The sequence below is a fragment of the Cebus imitator genome, unplaced genomic scaffold (assembly GCF_001604975.1).
Source record: "Cebus imitator isolate Cc_AM_T3 unplaced genomic scaffold, Cebus_imitator-1.0 Scaffold72, whole genome shotgun sequence".
NCBI classification, from domain to species: Eukaryota; Metazoa; Chordata; class Mammalia; order Primates; family Cebidae; genus Cebus; species Cebus imitator.
In genome coordinates, this window is record NW_016107387.1 from 2,352,603 (window position 1) to 2,371,013 (window position 18,411).

Sequence of the window (18,411 nt, forward strand, 5' to 3'; positions counted from 1 at the left end):
GCGTGATCTCAGCTTACTGCAACCTCCACCTCCCAGGTTCAAGCAATTCTCCTGTCTCAGCCTCCCGAGTAGCTGGGATTACAGGTGCCCACCACCACGCCCGGCTAATTTTTTTGTATTTTTAGTAGAAATAGGGTTTTACTATGTTCACCAGGCTGGTCTCGAACTCCTGACCTCGTGATCCACCCATCTCGGCCTCCCAAAGTGCTGGGATTACAGGCGTGAGCCACCGTGCCTGGCCAATGGTAACTTCTTGAGAAGATGAAAGAGGCCTGAGCTGCAGACTTTGACAGTGCAACTTCATATACAAAGGTGGCCACCATGGGCTTGGATTTGGCTTTAAATAAATATGCTACAACATAAGCCTTGGAATTCCCAGTAATGGAAATGCAGTTGCCTGCATTTGAACACTACGCCTTGATATTCTGGGTCTCTCTGGAGCATAGTTTTCTCAGACTTGACTGTGTATAAGAATCTCCTGGAGGGTTCATTAAAACAGATTCCTGGGCTCCAGCCCAGTATTTCAGATCGGGGCCTGAGAATCTGCATTTCTAACAAGCTTCCAGGTGATGCTGATGCTCCTGGTCCAGGGGTCACACTTTAAGGGTCTAAGATGCAGTTACATTCCAAGTCCACATCCCCACTACCTGACACTAGGATTCTCTGAACCCTTGATACTCAAGATTCATGTAGATATCAGTTGATATCATCTGATTGAGAGTGTCATCCCTTGCTTGAAGATAGCCCATCAGTGTGTGACCCCCTATATCTTATTAATTAAATTTATAACAATGTTCCCGTCTTCATCTTGGAATATTAGGTAACAGTAGACTTGCAGAAGGCTTCCCTACATTTCTTGCCAAAGAAATGTCCTGAGCTCTACTGCCCCAGGTTATCTGGCAATGGAGAGTGGGGTTGTCTTGAGTGGGCATGAGGTGGGAACATTTTACCCACATCAGTGTTGCTCCGTAGCCCGGCCAGCACCCCACTCCCTCTGAGTCCCATGCTCTCCCCGCACCAGCCTGCATCAGCTGATTGCGAGGTGGGCTGCTGTTTTTGCCTCCCTCCCGGGGCTGTACCTGAGTGAAATTGTCCAGGGCCTTGTGCAGGTTGGCATGCATGCCCGTGGGGGGCTCACTGGTGATCTTGATGGAGTTCTCCAGGATGCCCTGGGGGATGATGTGGCCCTCAGGGGAGGGTGCCGGCTCTGCACTCATGAAGACCCTGAACTCTGGGTGGCTGTTCTTGCTGTGCTCCTCCAGCTTCTTCTCTAGGGTCCTGAGCCACTTGGCCACCAGGTGAATGTTCTAGTGGGAAGGAAGAAGCCGCCCCAAACAGGCATCTGCTTAGCTTTGTTAGCAGTAAACAGTTGTCAGGAAGGCAGCCAGAACGGGGACTGGGCTTAGCATCAAATAATTTTTAAAAACTGTGGTAAGACGGCTAGGTGTGGTGGCTCATGCCTATAATCCCAGCACTTTGGGAGGCTGAGGCAGGAAGATCACCTGAGGTCAGGAGTTTGAGACCAGCCTGATCTACATGGAGAAACCCCATCTCTACTACAAATACAAAGTTAGCCGGGTGTGGTGGCACATGCCTGTAATCCCAGCTACTCGGGAGGCTAAGGCAGGAGCATTGCTTGAACTTGGGATATAGAGGTTGCGGTAAGCCCAGATTGCACCATTGCACTCCAGCCTGGGCAACAAGAGCGAAACTCCGTCTCAAAAACAAAAAAATTATGGTAAGACATAACATGAAATTTACCATCTCAAACTCTTTTTAAGTGTACAGTTAATGGCATTATATTTTCACTCACACATTGTGCAACCCAATGACTTTTAACGGCAGATGTGTCTTAAATCACATCACAGAAAAGAGTTCTGGGATTCCCGGTAATGGGGACCTCCCAGTATTCTGCAATTAAACTCTATCCCTTGCTATCCTAAGGATTTCCAGCATATGTTTTTAAAGTTGCCTGTGCATGAGAATAACCTGAAGGGCTTGTTAAAACAGATTCTTGTGCCCCAGCCCAGAGTTTCAGATTCAGCAGGTCCAGGATGGGGCCTAAGAATGTGCATTTTTGTTTGTTTGTTTGTTTTTTTTTGGACAGAGTTTCACTCCGTCACCCAGGCTGGAGTGTGCAGTGGCATGATCTCAGCTCACTGCAACCTCTGCCTCCTGGGTTCAAGAGATTCTTCTGCCTCAGCCTCTTGAGTAGCTGGGATTATAGGCACACACCACCACACCAAGCTAATTTTTGTATTTTTAGTAGAGACGGGGTTTTACCATGTTGGTCAGGCTGGTCTCAAACTCCTGACCTCGTGATTTGCCTGCCTAGGGCTCCCAAAGTGCTGGGATTACAGGCGTGAGCCACTGCACCCAGACAAGAATGTGCATTTCTAACAAGCTTCCAGGTGATGCAGACGCTGCTGGTCCTGGGACCACAATTTAAGAGTGTAACACATGGTCACGTTCCAAGTCTAACTCCCCATTACCTGACAGCTAGACTATTTGAAACCCTGACAGTACAAACTGGAGCCCTTAGATCAACACTGACGGCAGTACCTGGGAGCTGGTTAGAAATGCAGAACTTAAGGTCCCGCCCAAACATACTGAATCAGCACATCTTAACGAGATCCTCCAGAAATTCATACGCACGTTAACATTTCAAAGGCACTGATTTAAACTCTTTCTAGCTCGCTTTCCCGAGTCTTCTCTTTCCACCCTCCAAACTATTCTGCTAATTGTTGCCAAACTTATCTTCCTAAAACACACTGAGTCATTGCTGTTCAAAGACTGAACGAGGCTGTCTACTCCAATCCCAAGCTCCTCCGTCTGGTGTTTGAGCCTGTCTCCTCCCCCCAAATTTGATTGCTATCTGTCTATCGATCAAAACGTACATTTGTTTCTTACTACTGCTTTGCAGAATGCACCTTTCACTTTAGTAAGGAGAGAGTCACCTGGCTTCATTGCAATGTGTTTCATTATAATGGATAGATAAAAGCTCTTTGATAAATATTTGAGGAAGTAAGCATGCAAAGCCTTAAATACACAGATCAGAGCTGAGCCCAGCACTTGGACCACAGTAATTTAGTCTTTGAGTGCTGCCTTCCCTTCTGCAAAAAGAGAAATAACAATGTCTACCATACTTATTTCACAGAGTGGCTGCAAATAACCAAAGAAATGGATTTGAAAGGGTTTTGTAGGGTTTTTGCAGTGGCTCATACCTGTAATCCCAGCACTTTGGGAGGCCAAGGCAGGCGCATTGCTTGAGGTCAGGAGTTCGAGACCAGCCTGGCCAACATAGCAAAACCCCATCTCTACAAAATAAATAAATAAAATAAAAATAAAAAAGAAAGAGTTTTGCATACTGCAAAATGCCACATAAAAGGTAGTAGTAGTTGTTGAGATGAAAATTGGTTAAATTAAAGAATTTACTTATTATCAAATCAGTTGGAGCAGAGAGTTTAGTCGGCTACCTGAGAGCCAGGGTTCCTTTTAGTCAGCATTACTAGCAACCAACATGTGGGTAATTTGGCTGCTTCTTTAGAAACTCCAAGTTCTGCTACTGGGCAGGTCTGGGAGAAAGAATGTCTGTTGTTTGGGTATAGAACCCTGGGGTGGATTCAGAGATCCCTGAGGCTGCCGCACTGGGTTGATGGGCTTGGGCTGGGAAACCCACCCAACAGCTCCTACAGCCAGGAAGGAAGAGCAGCAAGATTGTGAGCCTTGCTCTCTCATCCAGAGCCAGAGAAGCCAGCTCTCCCAGAAGAGAATCCCTAGCTCATCTGGGTCAGGGTCCTCAGGCAGCATTTCCCAAAAGTGTGCCATGGGATGTTAAAAGATGTAGATCCATAAAGGTCTGTGTTCCTCCACACCTATAACTATCCGATCTTCGACAAACCTGACAAAAACAAGCAATGGTGAAAGGATTCTCTATTTAATAAGCGGTTCTGGGAGAACTGGTTAACCATATGCAAACAATTGAAACTCAGCTCCTTCTTTATACTTTATACAAAAATTAACTCAAAACGGAATAAAAACTTAAATGTAAAACCCAAAACTGTAAAAACCCTAGAAGAAAATCTAGGTAACGTCATTCAGGGAATAGGCATGGGCAAAGATTTTATGACAAAAATGCCAAAAACAGTTGCAACAAAAGCAAAAATTAACAAATGAGACATAATTAAATTAAAGAGCTTCTTCCCAGGAAAATAAACCATTATCAGAATGAAGACAACCTATGGAATGGGAGAAAATTTTTGCAATCTATCCATCTGACACAGGTATTAATATCCAGAGTCTACAAAGAACTTAAACAAATTCACAAGAAAAAACAAACAAACAAATAATCTCATTAAAAAATGGGCAAAAGACATGAACTGACACTCCTCAAAAGAAGATATTCATTGTGGCCAACAAACATGAAAAGAAGCTCAACACTGCGGTCATTAGAGAAATGCAAATCAGAACCACAATGAGATACCATCTCATGCCAGTCAGAATGCCGATTATTACGAAGTCAAGAAACAACAGATGCTGGTGAGATTTGCGAAGAAAAAGTAATGCTTTTACACTGTTAGTGGGAGTGTAAATTAGTTCAACCATTGTGGAAGACAGTGTGGCAATTCCTCAAAGATCTAGAAGCAGAAATACCATTTGACCCAGCGATCCCATTACTGGGTATAAACCCAAAGGAATACAAATCATCCTACAATAAAGACTCATACATGTGTATGTTCATTGCTTTGCTCACAATGGCAAAGACTTGGAATCAACCTAAATGCTCATCAATGATAGACTGGATAAAGAAAATGTGGTACATATACACCATGGAATACTATGCAGCTACAAAAAGGAACCAGATCATGTCCTTTGCAGGGAAATAAATGGAGCTGGAAGCTGTTACCCTCAGCAAACTAACGCAGGAACAGAAAACCAAACATTGCATGTTCTCACTCATAAGTGGGAGCTAAACAATGAGAACACATGGACACATGGGGTGGGGAACAAGCACACAGGGGCCTGTTGCTGGGGTATGGGGATAGGGAGAGCATCAGGAAGAACAGCTAACGGGTGCTGGGCTTAATACCTAGGTGACACATTGATCTGTGCAGCAAACCACCACGGCACACATTTACCTATGTAACAAACCAGCACATGCTGCACATGGACCCTAGAATATAGAATAAAAGTTGAAGAAAAGGAAAGAAAAGGTCTGTGTTCAATTGGGAAATACTGGATGGAACAAGGTTTCTATATGAAAGGATTCTCAGAACCATTAACCTATTGATATCATTGAAAATATCCTTAAAAGGAATTTGTATGTAGTATTTTCCAATGTTTGAAATAGGACTTTGTTAAGTGTTTCCCCCTTTTTCTTTTTTTCAGAGAATCTCTCAGATTTACAGGCTGGAAAACATTGTTGGATATGATTCTTGTCCAGTCTAGTTCAGCGCATCAGGAAATTCTTAGAACCAGGTAGCTATGATTCGCTATGATTCCTACAAGAGATTTCACAAACCAGTAAGGATATTTTGTTTCTGTTAGCGCTTTACACTTTGGACAGATTATGTCTATCCAATACTCAAATGCCTTATTCATGGGAAAAGGCAAGCATCCAGATTGTTTGGCACAATTTTCCTTCGGGAATGTCTAATCACTAGGAATTAAAGAGGGAATACTGAGTTCAATGTTGGAGAGTTCATTGTCACAATGATGTGACAATCACATCAGCACAAGATTTTGGTGCCCTGCATGGCCAGCAGGTGCTAGAGGAGGATGGGTGCAGCAGGGGGGCTCAGAAACAGGCTCTGATGTCCATGACAAGTGCCTGGGTTCCCAGCACTGGCGTCCAGAGAGGTCTCTTGGCAAATGTGCCTTGAGAGGGTGGGGAGGCCATACCTTCAAGCACTGTGCTGACCCATGAGGGAGGAAGGAGGAAACTCAGCTGTTATTATCTTTTCTCCTGAACTTCCTGAAGTTTCTGGAAAAGGAGGCCCAGGTAGGGGCAGAGCTCTCAGTTGCTAGTCTCCAAGTAAATAACAGAATAATTAAGGATAAAGACCCAGCAGGAAGATGTGATGTTGCCAGTAATCAGGAGACAGACAAGGTTCATGGCAAGGGAAGCCAGAATGAATGGGAGCGACTGGCTTTTACACTTATTCTTTAATTTCTTCATGGATTCCTTCACCCACCAGCCTTTTGTTTCAGTGTCTACTATATTCAAGGCAGTTGGCTGGGTGATAAAAGGGAAAGAAGGTATATCTCTTTACCTAAAAAATTTAGTGGAGAATACAATCATAAAATAAATCATGTCAACATAGCAATGGATCTCTAACAGAAGATTTCAAAATGTTCTAGGAGAAAAGAGGAGCAAGCTATGTATTCTGCCACAACTCCAGCATCTATACAAGTAGCCTACAAGAGGATTAAGAGGGCAGGCTCTGATAGCTGGATTTGAAAAGGTTTTGTCTACTGTAAAACGCTACGTAAGAGTTAGTAGTAGTTAGGCCGGGTGAGGTGGCTCATGCCTGTAATCACAGTACTTTGGGAGGCCGAGGTGAGTGGATCACACTGGAGTTTGAGACCAGCCTGGTCAGTATGGTGAAATATGGTCAATATGGTCACTAATAAAAATACAAAAATTAGCTGGGAGTGGTGGTGCGCTCCCATAATCCCACCTACTCGGGAGGCTGAGGCAGGAGAATCACTTGAACCCAGAAGGTGGAGGTTGCAGTGAGCTGAGATCGCGCCATTGCACTCCAGCCTGGGCAACACAGCAAGACTCCATCTAAAAAAAAAAAAAAAAGTTAATAGTAATTGTTGAAGTGAAAATTTGAAAATTGTTTAATTTAATGGGGGTTAAATAGAATTTAATAGGGACTTAATGGGGGTTAATAGAGAGGGCTAAATTATTTAATTTAACCCTCTTTTATGAAGAAGAGAGGTAGATTTTTTTTTCCTTGTAACTGTTCGGTGAAATTATTAGTAGTAGGGGTTCCAGATTTCCAAACACCAACATGAGCTCTAAGGTTCCTCCCATATCCCAGTCATGCCCATGACGAAGAGCGTATGACACATGGCACAACACAAAGGCACAGCAGAGGAACGTGCCATGAAATTCACAGACAGAAACCAGCTGCTGAAAGCATCCAGCTGCCAGGGCCTTCAACTTAAATGCTAACTTCCTGAACGCCTATCAGAGTGGGAATCCATTCCTTTTGTAAGTAGAGCTATTTAAACCAGAGAGTGGCAGAGTGGGTGATGGGGAGAAGGCTTGTTCCTGGAGCTGGTCTGGGGAAGAGAACATATGAGTGAGGAGAACTGGAAAGAGAGAAGATGAAGAATTGAAGGGGACAAGAGTGTGAAAGGGCAGGTGGGTGGAAACTAAGAGCGGACAGAGATGCCCAGCAATTGTGGGATGAGGCAACGATGGGTCAAGATGACCCAGACCAGGGCCGAGAAACATACCTGCAAAATAACCCAGTGACCTTTCTTGGCAGCGAGATCCAGCACAGCCTCAGCCACTACCTCCTGTCCTTGCCCCAAAGACACGTTGTGAAAGTTCCGATTGTTGAAGGTATATCCAAGTTTTTTTCCTAAAAGGAGGATGGAGTCATCAGTATTATTTATTGTGCCTAATGATGAATGATGTTCATAAGGAAATGCACACCCTCAGATCACCTCTCAAATGCAGGCATGTCCAAATCTATAACCCAAGCCTCATATACTGACCCTTTTCCTTCACAGAGGGCTGCTGCTTCTTCCAGCTTTTTGTTCTCATGTAAAAGGAAGCATTTGTTCAGAGCAAAACCGCTTCACTCTTCCTTCTTAATTCCTAAGGCTGGGTAGGTGTGCTGATGCTATTCTTTATGGCTCTTACCTGCAGGCCAGATATTGGTCCATTACTCTAGAAAAGGGTGGAAGAGCAGCAAGCCTGTGGGTATGCTCCTTTGTGGTTTGTCTTCTGAATAAATATTGTGTCTTCCCTGGAACTTGACTGGGAGGTGTGGCCCGCAGTGGCAGGATTCAGGTAGTTCTGGGTTTCTATTAACCTCCTCTCCTATCATTCCCAACACGTAGAAAAGTGTTCTTTAATCATTTTGCATGAATTAGAGTGAAGAGGGACCAGACACGAAACTCGTTAGTTGTATAGGTGTGAATTTTCTGTTGGATGTATACAAGGGTTGCAGCTGTGCAAATGGATTAAAGGAATGACCACACACAAATGTTGTAGCCATGTAATTGAAGCAAGGTCAAGGGCTTCAGCTGCTCTCCAAGCCCAAGGAAAACAGGACAAAGAAATGACCCTAATACAGAGAACATCAGCTCTTAGCACAATCCAATAAAGTATGGAGAAATTACATAATACTCTTTAGATAAAAGGATCATAAAAATGTATAATACCATGAAGGAATCATTAAGCAATTTTTCTAGGAAGGTGAAGTAGACACAAGAAGAGAAGTTTAAAAAGAGAAACTATAAAAATCCATGCTTAAAAAAATTTAGTTTCGGAGGAACAAAAACTGAAGATGTAGTTTGACACTTGTGCAAGAAAATTTTTGGAAACAAGTGTTAATATTGAGTATTTCTTTTAAATATAAAAAATGTACAGAATGTCATTCAAATGTACAGGACAAACAAGATAATGACTTTCTGTAGCAAGAAACAGATACTGAAGATTTAGATAAATAATTCATTCCGGAGAAAATGCCAGGATAAAAAGTGTTGGGATTTTTAGATGTCTTCTGTGACATTTCTGCTCACAAAAGAGCCTGTTTATTTTGTGTATTAGCAACAAAAGGATATGGGCAAAGAGGTATTTAATAAAGATTAGTTTGAAAACTCCACACTGGAGGGACCACCACGGACAAAGCTTAGCACGGCAGAGCCTAGCTGGGATCAGTCAGCATTAATCTGGGCTTGAGGCATGACAATGAGGCAGAGAAGAAAGAGATGGATCTTGGAAACACTGAGAAGGGGAAAAATGGATGGGATTCTCAATGACTCAACACTCAGCCAAAGACAGCTGTGTCACATGTAAGCCTCATGGGGTGCGGAGGTAACCTTGCAAGGCCTTTCCCTTTGCAACTGTGAGGCTCTCAGGTGGCTTACTGGGCCTTGAGCAAACCCCTCCAGGTTCTCATGATTTCACCTTCAGATTGTTCTAGGCTGTTGCTTCCATGCCTCCACCCCTACTGCTTGTGACTCATCTCTCCTTTCCTGACTTTCCTTCTAGCTTCACATATGGTGGTGTCACCTGGAACTGTGCCCCACTGGAAACTCTTTTAACATCTTTACAGTGTGCGTCATCGACCTCTAGTCTCTTTGAGGACACTCTAACTCCTATACGGTCCTCTCCCTAGTTCCGTATCCCTATGGCATTGGCAGGGGAACATTTTTTTAGTGTTTTCTTGCTGCTTGGAGGCTATTTCTTCTCTGCCCTCATTAAACAAAACGAAACAAAACAATACACTTTTTTTTCTTTTATTTCTTTTTTTTGGGAAATGGAGTCTCTCTCTGTCACCCAGGCTGGAGTGCAATGGCACAATCTCACCTCACTGCAACCTCAACCTCCCAGATTCAAGCAATTCTCCTGCCTCAGCCTTCTGAGTAGCTGGGATTACAGGTGCCTGCCACCACACTTGGCTGATTTTTGTATTTTTAGTAGAGTCAAGGTTTCACCATGTTGGCCAGGCTAGTCTCCTGACCTCAAGCGATCCGCCCACCTTGGCCTGCATTCGGGGTGCATCTTTCCATGCTGGCTGGAGTCCCCTGTGTGTAAGCATTGCGTTGGTTCACACCTTCTCCTGCGGATGGACACTTTGTTCTCATCCGGTTATTGGTAATGAGGAAAAGGCCTAAACACTCGTGTGCAAGTTGATGTGCGATGTAGGCGCGTTTAAGTTTTCTCTTGGGGGGAATTCCAGGAGTGGGATTGCTGGATGATGTCCTAAGGATGGATTAACTTAATAAGAAACTCCTGGATCACTTTCCAGCATGGCGGGACCCGCCCCCCCACCCCGATTCCTACTGCAGCTCAGGAGGGTCCCAGGTTGGCTGTTGGTTTCTGTCTGATTTTAGACATTCTAATGGATTTGCAGAGGGACTGCTGATCAGCATTTCTCCAACATCTCTGTGATGCTGAGTGTCTGTCCTGAGCAATCTGCCCTCCTGATGCCTTCTCTGATAAGGCCTTCATTCAAATATTTGCCCTCTCTTTTATACTGGGGTTTTCACTTTCTTATTGTTAAGTTTTGACGGTTCTTCACATATTCTGCGTGCCAGTACGTTGTGAAATGTGTGATTCACAAATATTTTTTTGTAGACCATAGTTTGTACTTTCATTCTCTTTAAATTCTTACATTGCTGTATAGAGTTACAATTTTAAATTTGTGACTAAATTTAATTGGTCAATATTTTCTTTTATGAATCATGCTTTTGGTGTCAGGTCTAAGAACGTTTCACCAAGCCTGAGGCCATGCAAAATTTCCCGTGTTTTTATCTAAAGGTTTTATAGCATCATGTTCTAAGTTTAGGCCTGTGACAAACGTTGAATAGCATTTTGTATCAGCCGTGGCCATTTCTGCTTTCATCTCTGACAGTATCGTGGGCGTTTGCCGCTCCCTGCGCCTTGTGCTCTTCCTGTCTTCTTGGTCTGCTCTTCCTGTGAGTTTCAGGGGATGTCTTAGTGTTGGCGCTGTCCTGGTCCATTGGGGGTCCTGTGGGCTTGTCTACGTGGGAAAGTCGGGACTGTGATGCTGACGGGACGCCTGTGAGTCAGGGAGGTGCTGATGGGGGTTTCCATGTAGCAGAGGGAGGCGTTTGGTTTTCCAGATGGGACAGACTTGGGAGGGGATGAACTTGAGAATGCCACTGATGAGAGGCCCAGGCAGAGCAGGTCTTGGGCTGCCCCGCTGTGTGAGCACCAAACGTGGATGTGTCAGTGGCCACGCCGGGAGGAAACCCTCAACCACAGGCCTCTGGGTGTCCAAGGCCAAGTCTTATTCAAAAGGTGCATTCAGCAGAGCCAACCATGGCAGAAATACATAAGGGCGATCCTATGTTTCCTTGGTTAAACCCTCTGCTAATCCCACCCGACTCAGAGAGCGAGCCAAGTCCTCACAGCGGCCTACAAGCCCCACCTGAGTCACATCCTCTCAGCTCTGATTCTCCGTGCCTGTCTACCCCTCACTATCTCCTCTCCCACCAGAGAAAAGATTTTCCATGTTCATTCTGGCGGATTCAAACCCATCTTTGCCACACAGATGGTCTATAAAGAGTCCTGTTGAAAAAGAAAAAGGCAGGCTGGCATGGTGGCTCGTGCCTGTAATCCCAGCCCTTTGGGAGGCTGAGGCAGGTGGATCACCTGAGGTCAGGAGTTTGAGACCAGCCTGGCAAGCATGGTGAAACGCTGTTTGTAGTAAAAATACAAAAATTACCTCACACTGTGGTACATGCCTGTAATTCCAGGTACTCGGGAGGCTGAGGCAGGAGAATTGCTTAAACCCAGAAGGCAGAGGTTGCAGTGAGCTGAGATTGTGCCACTGCACTCCAGCCTGGACGACAGAGCAAGACTCCGTCTCAAAAACATAATAGTAGTAATAATAAAAGAAAAAGGCAAAAATTTAAACAGCTAAATAGAAACATGGCAAAAGAGTTGAACCAGCCCTTCACAGAAGAAAAAAATGTGGAGGAATGGCTGATAAAAACATGAAGAGGGTCTCGGCCTAACAGGGTGAGATATCAGGTGACACCCACCAGACTGGCAAAAATCACACAATCAGTGAGGGTATTGAGGAGAATGGAGAGCCACAGGAACACTCACCCAACGCTAAGAATGATGGTAAATTATTTTTGCTATGCTTGCTTATGAAAGGGTGTGTGTTGTGGGTTATGAGGAAAATTACGTTTCTTACTGATATGAAATTTTAAAATTGAAAGCTACCGACCAGAAGAAACTGCACTTGTATACAAAAGAAATGCCCAAGAACCTTCACAGCAACACAGTCCTAGGGGACCCAGCTGGCCAAACACTCATCAACAGAAAAATGAAGACATTTCCCACGGTCCCCTCACACCACGGGAGATCACACAGCAATGAAAATGAATTGGGTCAGTGTGGACGGGTCTCAAAAAGAGAACAGAGGACAAAAACAGACATGGAGCAAATGCTCAGAGCCAGTGCAGCAGAGGAGCAGCCACACAGGAGACTTTCTTCACATCAGAGTTCAAAACTGCAGCCGATGCAACAGAGCAAGACCCTGTCTCACAAAGACAACAGAGTGTTCAAAAATCACATGCAGTATTGTTTAGGGATGCGCACACACCCGTGGAAAGAAACGTACCACAAAGAAAAGTACAGGAGTGATAAAGACTAAAGCAGAAAGTGGCTCCCTCTGAAGGAGAGGGGAAGGGACTGGGATGCAGGAGGGGCCTCCAGGGAGCATCCAAAGTTTGGTTTCTTCAGATTCTATTCCCTAAACTTGGTGGAGGTCCCTTGTGTCCAATGTGTGAATATTCCTTACACCTGACCCACATTATACAAGTGCTTTTTTTCTAGACAGTATTGAGAAGACAGTTATAAACAAGATGTGTTAAAGAGCAAGATGGCAGATGAGCATCAGGAAGGAACACCAAGCACATTTGAGATGTTCCACCCACGGAACCTCACCATGGATACCCTTGTGCTCACAGGCCTGGCCTCCCCTCAAAACACAGTCAGTTGTCGGAGATCAGAGGCCACACTCATCACAGCAGAGGGGCAGGACCAGCTGGGACAGGGTCCTTCTGTGACATCTACTGCATCCCCAGGCTGTGCGAAGCGACCCAGCTGCCAGGTCTCACAGAAGGTGACTATGCACTGAAACCACATGGGGAAAATGGTAAGTTCTCACTTTGTTCATTACTAGCAACTCTCAGATTCACCTCTATCCTTCACCCCTTCTCCATGAAACAATTTTTATAGAGCTTTACTTGGACCTATTTTTATATTTATTTTTATTTTACTAACTATTGAAGAGATATATATTGTGTGTATGTGCGATTTTGTTTTTGTCAGTCAGGATAATCCTGGTTAAATTTCTACTATTATTATTATTGCCAACATCATTTAGTTTTTTTTAAGCTTTTCAATTCCTGAGGTTATTGATCAGGGTCTTTCTGTCTTGTGAGGCAGAAAACAAATCCCAACCGTGTAGGAGGAAACAATGCATTGATACCGAGGACTGAGACACTCCCAGGCTTAGCTTGCTTGGGGTACAGCTACATTTACAGTTTCTGGTGCCCTCCTGTGACTCTCTCTCTCTCTCTCCTTCTTCAACTTTGGCTCCATGTTTAGCTCCAAGAACCTCAGACAGAACAGCTGACTCCACCCCAGGATTCCAGCTAACCGACCCTCACTCTACAAGAGCAGCACTGGATTCTCCGGGATCTCTGACTCAAACTAAAGTGACAACCGCTCCTGCCCAGGTCCTCAGCTGTGCGACCTTCAAACTAAAAAAAGAATCATTCCTGCCCAGGTCCACAGCTAAATGGCCCTCAAACTAAAGAAAGAACCACTCCTGCCCAGGTCTGCAGCTGCGCGGCCCTCAAACTACAAAAAGAACTGCTCCCGCCCATGTCTGCAGCTGGGCAGCCCTCAACCTAAAGTAAGAACTGCTCCTGCCCAGGTTCACAGCTGCACGGCCCTCAAAATACAAAAAGAACTGCTCCTGCCCAGGTCTGCAGTTGTGTGGCCGTCAAACTAAAGAACTGCTCCCGCCCAGGTCCGCAGCTGCGTGGACCTCAAAGTACAAAAGGAACTGCTCAGCCAAGGTCCCCAGCTGTGCAGCCATTAACCTAAAGGAAGAACTGCTCCTGCACAGACCCCCAGCTCCGTGGACTAAAGTAAGAACTGCTCCTGTCCAGGTCCGCAGCTGCGTGGCCCTCAGACTACTAAAAGAACTGCTCCCGCCCAGGTCTGTGGTTGTGCAGCCCTCAGACTACTAAAAGAACTGCTCCTGCCCAGGTCCCAAGCTGTCCAGTCCTGAAACTAGAGTAAGAATTGCTCCTGCACATGTCCGCAGCTGTGCGGACCTCAAACTAAAGTAAGAACTGCTCCTACCGACGTCCGCAGATGTGCATCCCTCAAACTACAAAAAGAACTTCTCCTGCCCAGGTCCCCAGCTGTGCGACCCTAAAACTAAAATAAGAACTGCTCCTGCCGAGGTCCGCGGCCTTACAATCCTCCAAATAATGTAAGAACTGCTCCTGCCCAGGTCCGCAGCTGTGTGGCCCTCAAACTACAAAACCCTCAACTCCACTGCCCCCTTCTACTTCTGCACTCACTACTCAACTTTTTAATACCCAACTCTGAGTTGAAGCATTAATAAAAGTGATAATTAACATGTTTGGTGAAGTGGCACCATCACATGCTTGTGATTCTCAATTTCGAAGCTATTTGGAACTCTTTCAATGTGTCCAGCAGTTGGCTATGTTGCCCATTTCCCCCTGTCATTATGTCTCCTAATGGACCCCTTTTCTTATGCTCAGCAGTTTGCACTACTGTCTAGTTTTCTGAAAAAAACATATGCCCTCTGGTAGTCACTCTTTCATATACTGCCATTTGTCTGCCTCTCTGCACACTGCTCTCTCAATGGAAAAGATGTCCTCCCTACCTGCCTGTCACTTTATCTGTCCTTAAAATCCCATCTCTTTTTGTATCTTTTATTTTTTGAGACAGAGTTTCCCTCTTGTCGCCCAGGCTGGAGTGCGGTGACACAATCTTGGCTCAATGCAACCTCCTCCTCCTAGGTTCAAGTGATTCTCCTGCCTCAGCCTCCCTAGTAGCTGGGACTAAAGGCGCCCGCCACCATTCCTGGCTACTTTTTGTATTTTTAGCAGAGATGTTGTTGGCCAGGCTGGTCTCGAACTCCTGATCCCAGAGGATCCACCCACATCGGCCTCCCAAAGTGCTGGGATTACAGTCATGAGCCACTGCACCTGCCCCTCTTTTTATATCTTTAAACTTTACCTCTATTCACTCTTCTGCTCCCCAGCACATGCACAAATCAGTTTTGCTCATCACACACACACACACACACACACACACACACACACACACATACACACACTACTCCATGAATCCTGAAGCCTCTCTCTAAAGACTGTACTTGCCTCAGCTTGTCTACCTTTCACTTGCCTTTTAAGGAAAAGAGGGCTGGGTGTGGTGGCTCATGCCTATAATCCCAGCCCTTTGGGAAGCTGAGGTGGACAGGTTGCTTGAGCTTAGCAGTTCAAGACCAACCTGGGCAACACAGTGAGACCCCATCTCTACAAAAAATTAGCCAGATACAGTGGCACATGCCTATAGTCCCAGCTACTCAGGAGGCTGAGGCGGGGGGATTGCTTGAGCCTAGGAGGTAGAGGTTGCAATGAGCCAAGATTGGGCCACTGCAGTCCAGCCTGGGCAATACAGTGAGATCCTCTCTCAAAAAACAAAACAAAACAAAACAAAACCCAACCAAAAACAAGGAAAGAGAATGGGACCAGGAACAATAAAAATGAGAGTCAGAGCAAAGTTTCAATAATCTGGCTGCAAAGACACTGAATAGAAAACTGTTTCTTTGAACATAGCTGGTGGCAGACCTACAGAAATCTCAGAACAATGGAAAGAGAGCAAAGGAGATAGTAGAAGGCAAAGGCAGATACACAGCTTCCTTCTGATCAGAAATGGAAATACACAACTCATTTTGTTAAAGCCAGGTAATTGGGCAAAGAAGGCGGAAGACCAAGCAAGATCACGCTGCAGACAAGTGAAAGAAGGACCAGAGGAGATACCTGCATCAGGGCAGGAAGGGGAGGGCCAAAGAGGAGACTATTCTTTGAGAGGCTGTGGGAAAAAAATATGAAGGAAGGGCAAAATGAGTTGTCTCAAAGAACAGACAAACCATCATCCATGTTGTAACACCACACAGCTTTTCAAAGCCTTTTCACATTTGAGATTTTGTTTTCATCTGCAGTAGCCCAAGGAGGTAGGTATCATGGGTGACTAAGAACAAGGGGGAAGTAGATGAAGCAAAAGCAGAAATAAAAGCAAATAAAGAAGTGTGGCTCATTTAGGGAAAGAGGTGATAAAAGAGTACAGCGAAAGCGCTGTTAAAGGCTTAATCAGAGAAGGCAAGAAGGAAAGCAGTGAGGGTGGATTGTGATAGCTTTCACGTTTAGAGGCCAAGAAGAGGGGATGGAATTTCCCACTTCCCCACTCCATCTCTGCTTCTCCTCCTCTCCTCTTTCTTCCCTTCCCTTTCCTTCCCCTCCTCCTCCTTCACCGTTGTTGAGGAAGGAAAATCCTGGAGGAGACTGAGTGGCACAAACATACCTAAAAATTATAGATTCCTAAACAGGGGAATTACTAATTGTTCATTGGCTAATGGATAAGCTTCAGGGGCTGAAGAAATGCTCAAAATTGTATACAGAATGTTGTGTGTTTTTGGTTTATGTATTTTTTCGGGGGTGAAGTAAAGACCAGGGAACAAATCTTGAATCTGAATCTAGGGATTTAAAAACTCTACCCAATATTAAGAGCTGCCTTGTTGAAGTACAGGAATACATAAATGAAGGAGTAAAGAACTTAAATCAAATACCCAAAGATGGGAAATGATTCCAAGCTTTTTAAGAGTCTAAATGGAGGAAGACAGTGAACTGTGTGATACACAGACTCCGCATAAACAGTAAGTTTACTTAATAAACTGGGGCTAGGGGACATGGGGAAAGTGTTTAGATCAGCCATGTGGATTCCAGACTTGAGACAAAGAGTCCATCAGGCAAGACGATTAGATTCAAGTTGTGGGAAATGTGGATGTCACTGGAATATATGTCCTAAATGGGCGAATTAGAAAATAAATCAAAGCACCAAGAAGGCCGGGAGGAAGGAAGGGAGCAAGAGAAGCACAGGTGCCAACTAATCTCTAGTTGATGAACAGCAATATTGCTTCTGGTAAGAAAATATCCATTAAGATTAGGCCAAGGGCAGGGCTGAGATAACGTATTCAGAGACAGACAACGAATATAGATCAGGGAGGGGTCAGTTTGCCTGAGATGACAGGAAGCTGCAAAGTACATGATGGAATAGATGGAGGTCAATTGGCTAGGAACAACAGGAAATTGCTCATAAACAGGGTATATGAAAGCTTCCAAAAGGGAAGATACTGAATAAAAATAAGGAAACTAAATTTATCTGTATGAAAGGAACAAAGCCTCCAGGGGACAGAAGGAACACGAACTCTATAAAGCGTGACAGTCAGGAATAACTTAGCTCTGATAACAGTTTGGCTACTATTCATTCATTCATTTGTTAGTTCATTCAACAATACTTCTCTGTGCTAGTTACGCTATTAGGCACTGGAAAAAAAATGAACAAGATGACATGGTCATCAAGGATGCTAAGTGACAAGCAGGTAGGCAAAACGTAAGTTATAATGATTAAGGAATGATTAAATTCAAATTGTATTAAATGCTCTGAAGCAAATGTATAGAGTGCTGTAAGACTCTCTAGTTGGGAATCAAGTGGTCTTACAGGGAGGTCAGGAATGGCTGGTAATTTGCAGGTGAGTAGGCATTGGATGGTTGGAAATATTTCAGATAAAAGGAATCACTTGTGCCAATTTCTTAGATTAAGAAGACTCATGGTGTTGACAGGATCTAAAAGCTGGACAGAAAAGCCATGCCATGCAGGCCACACAGGTCATGTTAATGATATTAGACTATACCTTCAGAACAATGGGAAGTCATAAGAAAGTTTTAAAGAGGGTCAGGCACGGTGGCTCATGCCTGTAATCCCAGCACTTTGGGAGGCCGAGGTGGGAGGATCACCTGAGGTCAGGAGAATTCGAGACCAGCCTGCCCACCATGGCAAAACCCCAAATCTAATAAACATACAAAAAATTAGCTGGGTGTGGTGGTGGGTGCCTATAATCCCAGCTACTAGGGAGGCTGAGGCAGGAGAATTGCTTGAATCCGTGAGGCAGAGCTTGCAGTGAGCTGAGATTGTGCCGCTGCACTCCAGCCTGTACAAGAACGAAACTCCATCTCAAAAAACAACAACAACAAAAAGAAAATAAAAGAAAGTTGTAAGTGGAAGAGTGATACAATCACATTTAAGATTGAGCAACACAACTCTGGCTGCAGAATGGCAAGGGTTTGCAGAGGGAGGAGAGTGGAGATGAGCTAGGAGGCTAGTATAATAGGCCAGGTGAAAGCCTATGGCGATTCAGACGAGGTTGGTAATCATGAAAACAGAGACAATTAGATGGATTTGAAACACATTTAGGAGATAGAATCAATAGAACTAAATGTGGCGTGGGAGGTGGAAGAGGTGTTTATGATGATTGACACCCAAGTTTCTGGCATGAGAAACTTAGTAAATGGTGG

At 44.6% G+C, this 18,411-nt stretch overlaps 1 protein-coding gene across 6 annotated transcripts in view; it reads right to left on the minus strand.

The window, feature by feature from the left end:
- The window catches only part of DNAH9 (dynein axonemal heavy chain 9), a 367,598-nt gene that overhangs the window by 30,436 nt on the left and 318,751 nt on the right, over positions 1-18,411 (minus strand). For 5 of the 6 annotated variants that reach the window (XM_017531396.2, XM_017531398.2, XM_037739576.1 and 2 more), the window contains 2 exons: positions 7,471-7,598; positions 1,080-1,307 (listed from right to left, as the gene is read on the minus strand). In XM_017531396.2, the coding sequence (XP_017386885.1) occupies positions 1,080-1,307; positions 7,471-7,598 (356 nt within the window). The remainder of the gene's footprint in view (positions 1-1,079; positions 1,308-7,470; positions 7,599-18,411) is intronic. The other variant, XM_017531400.2, reaches the window with a different exon arrangement.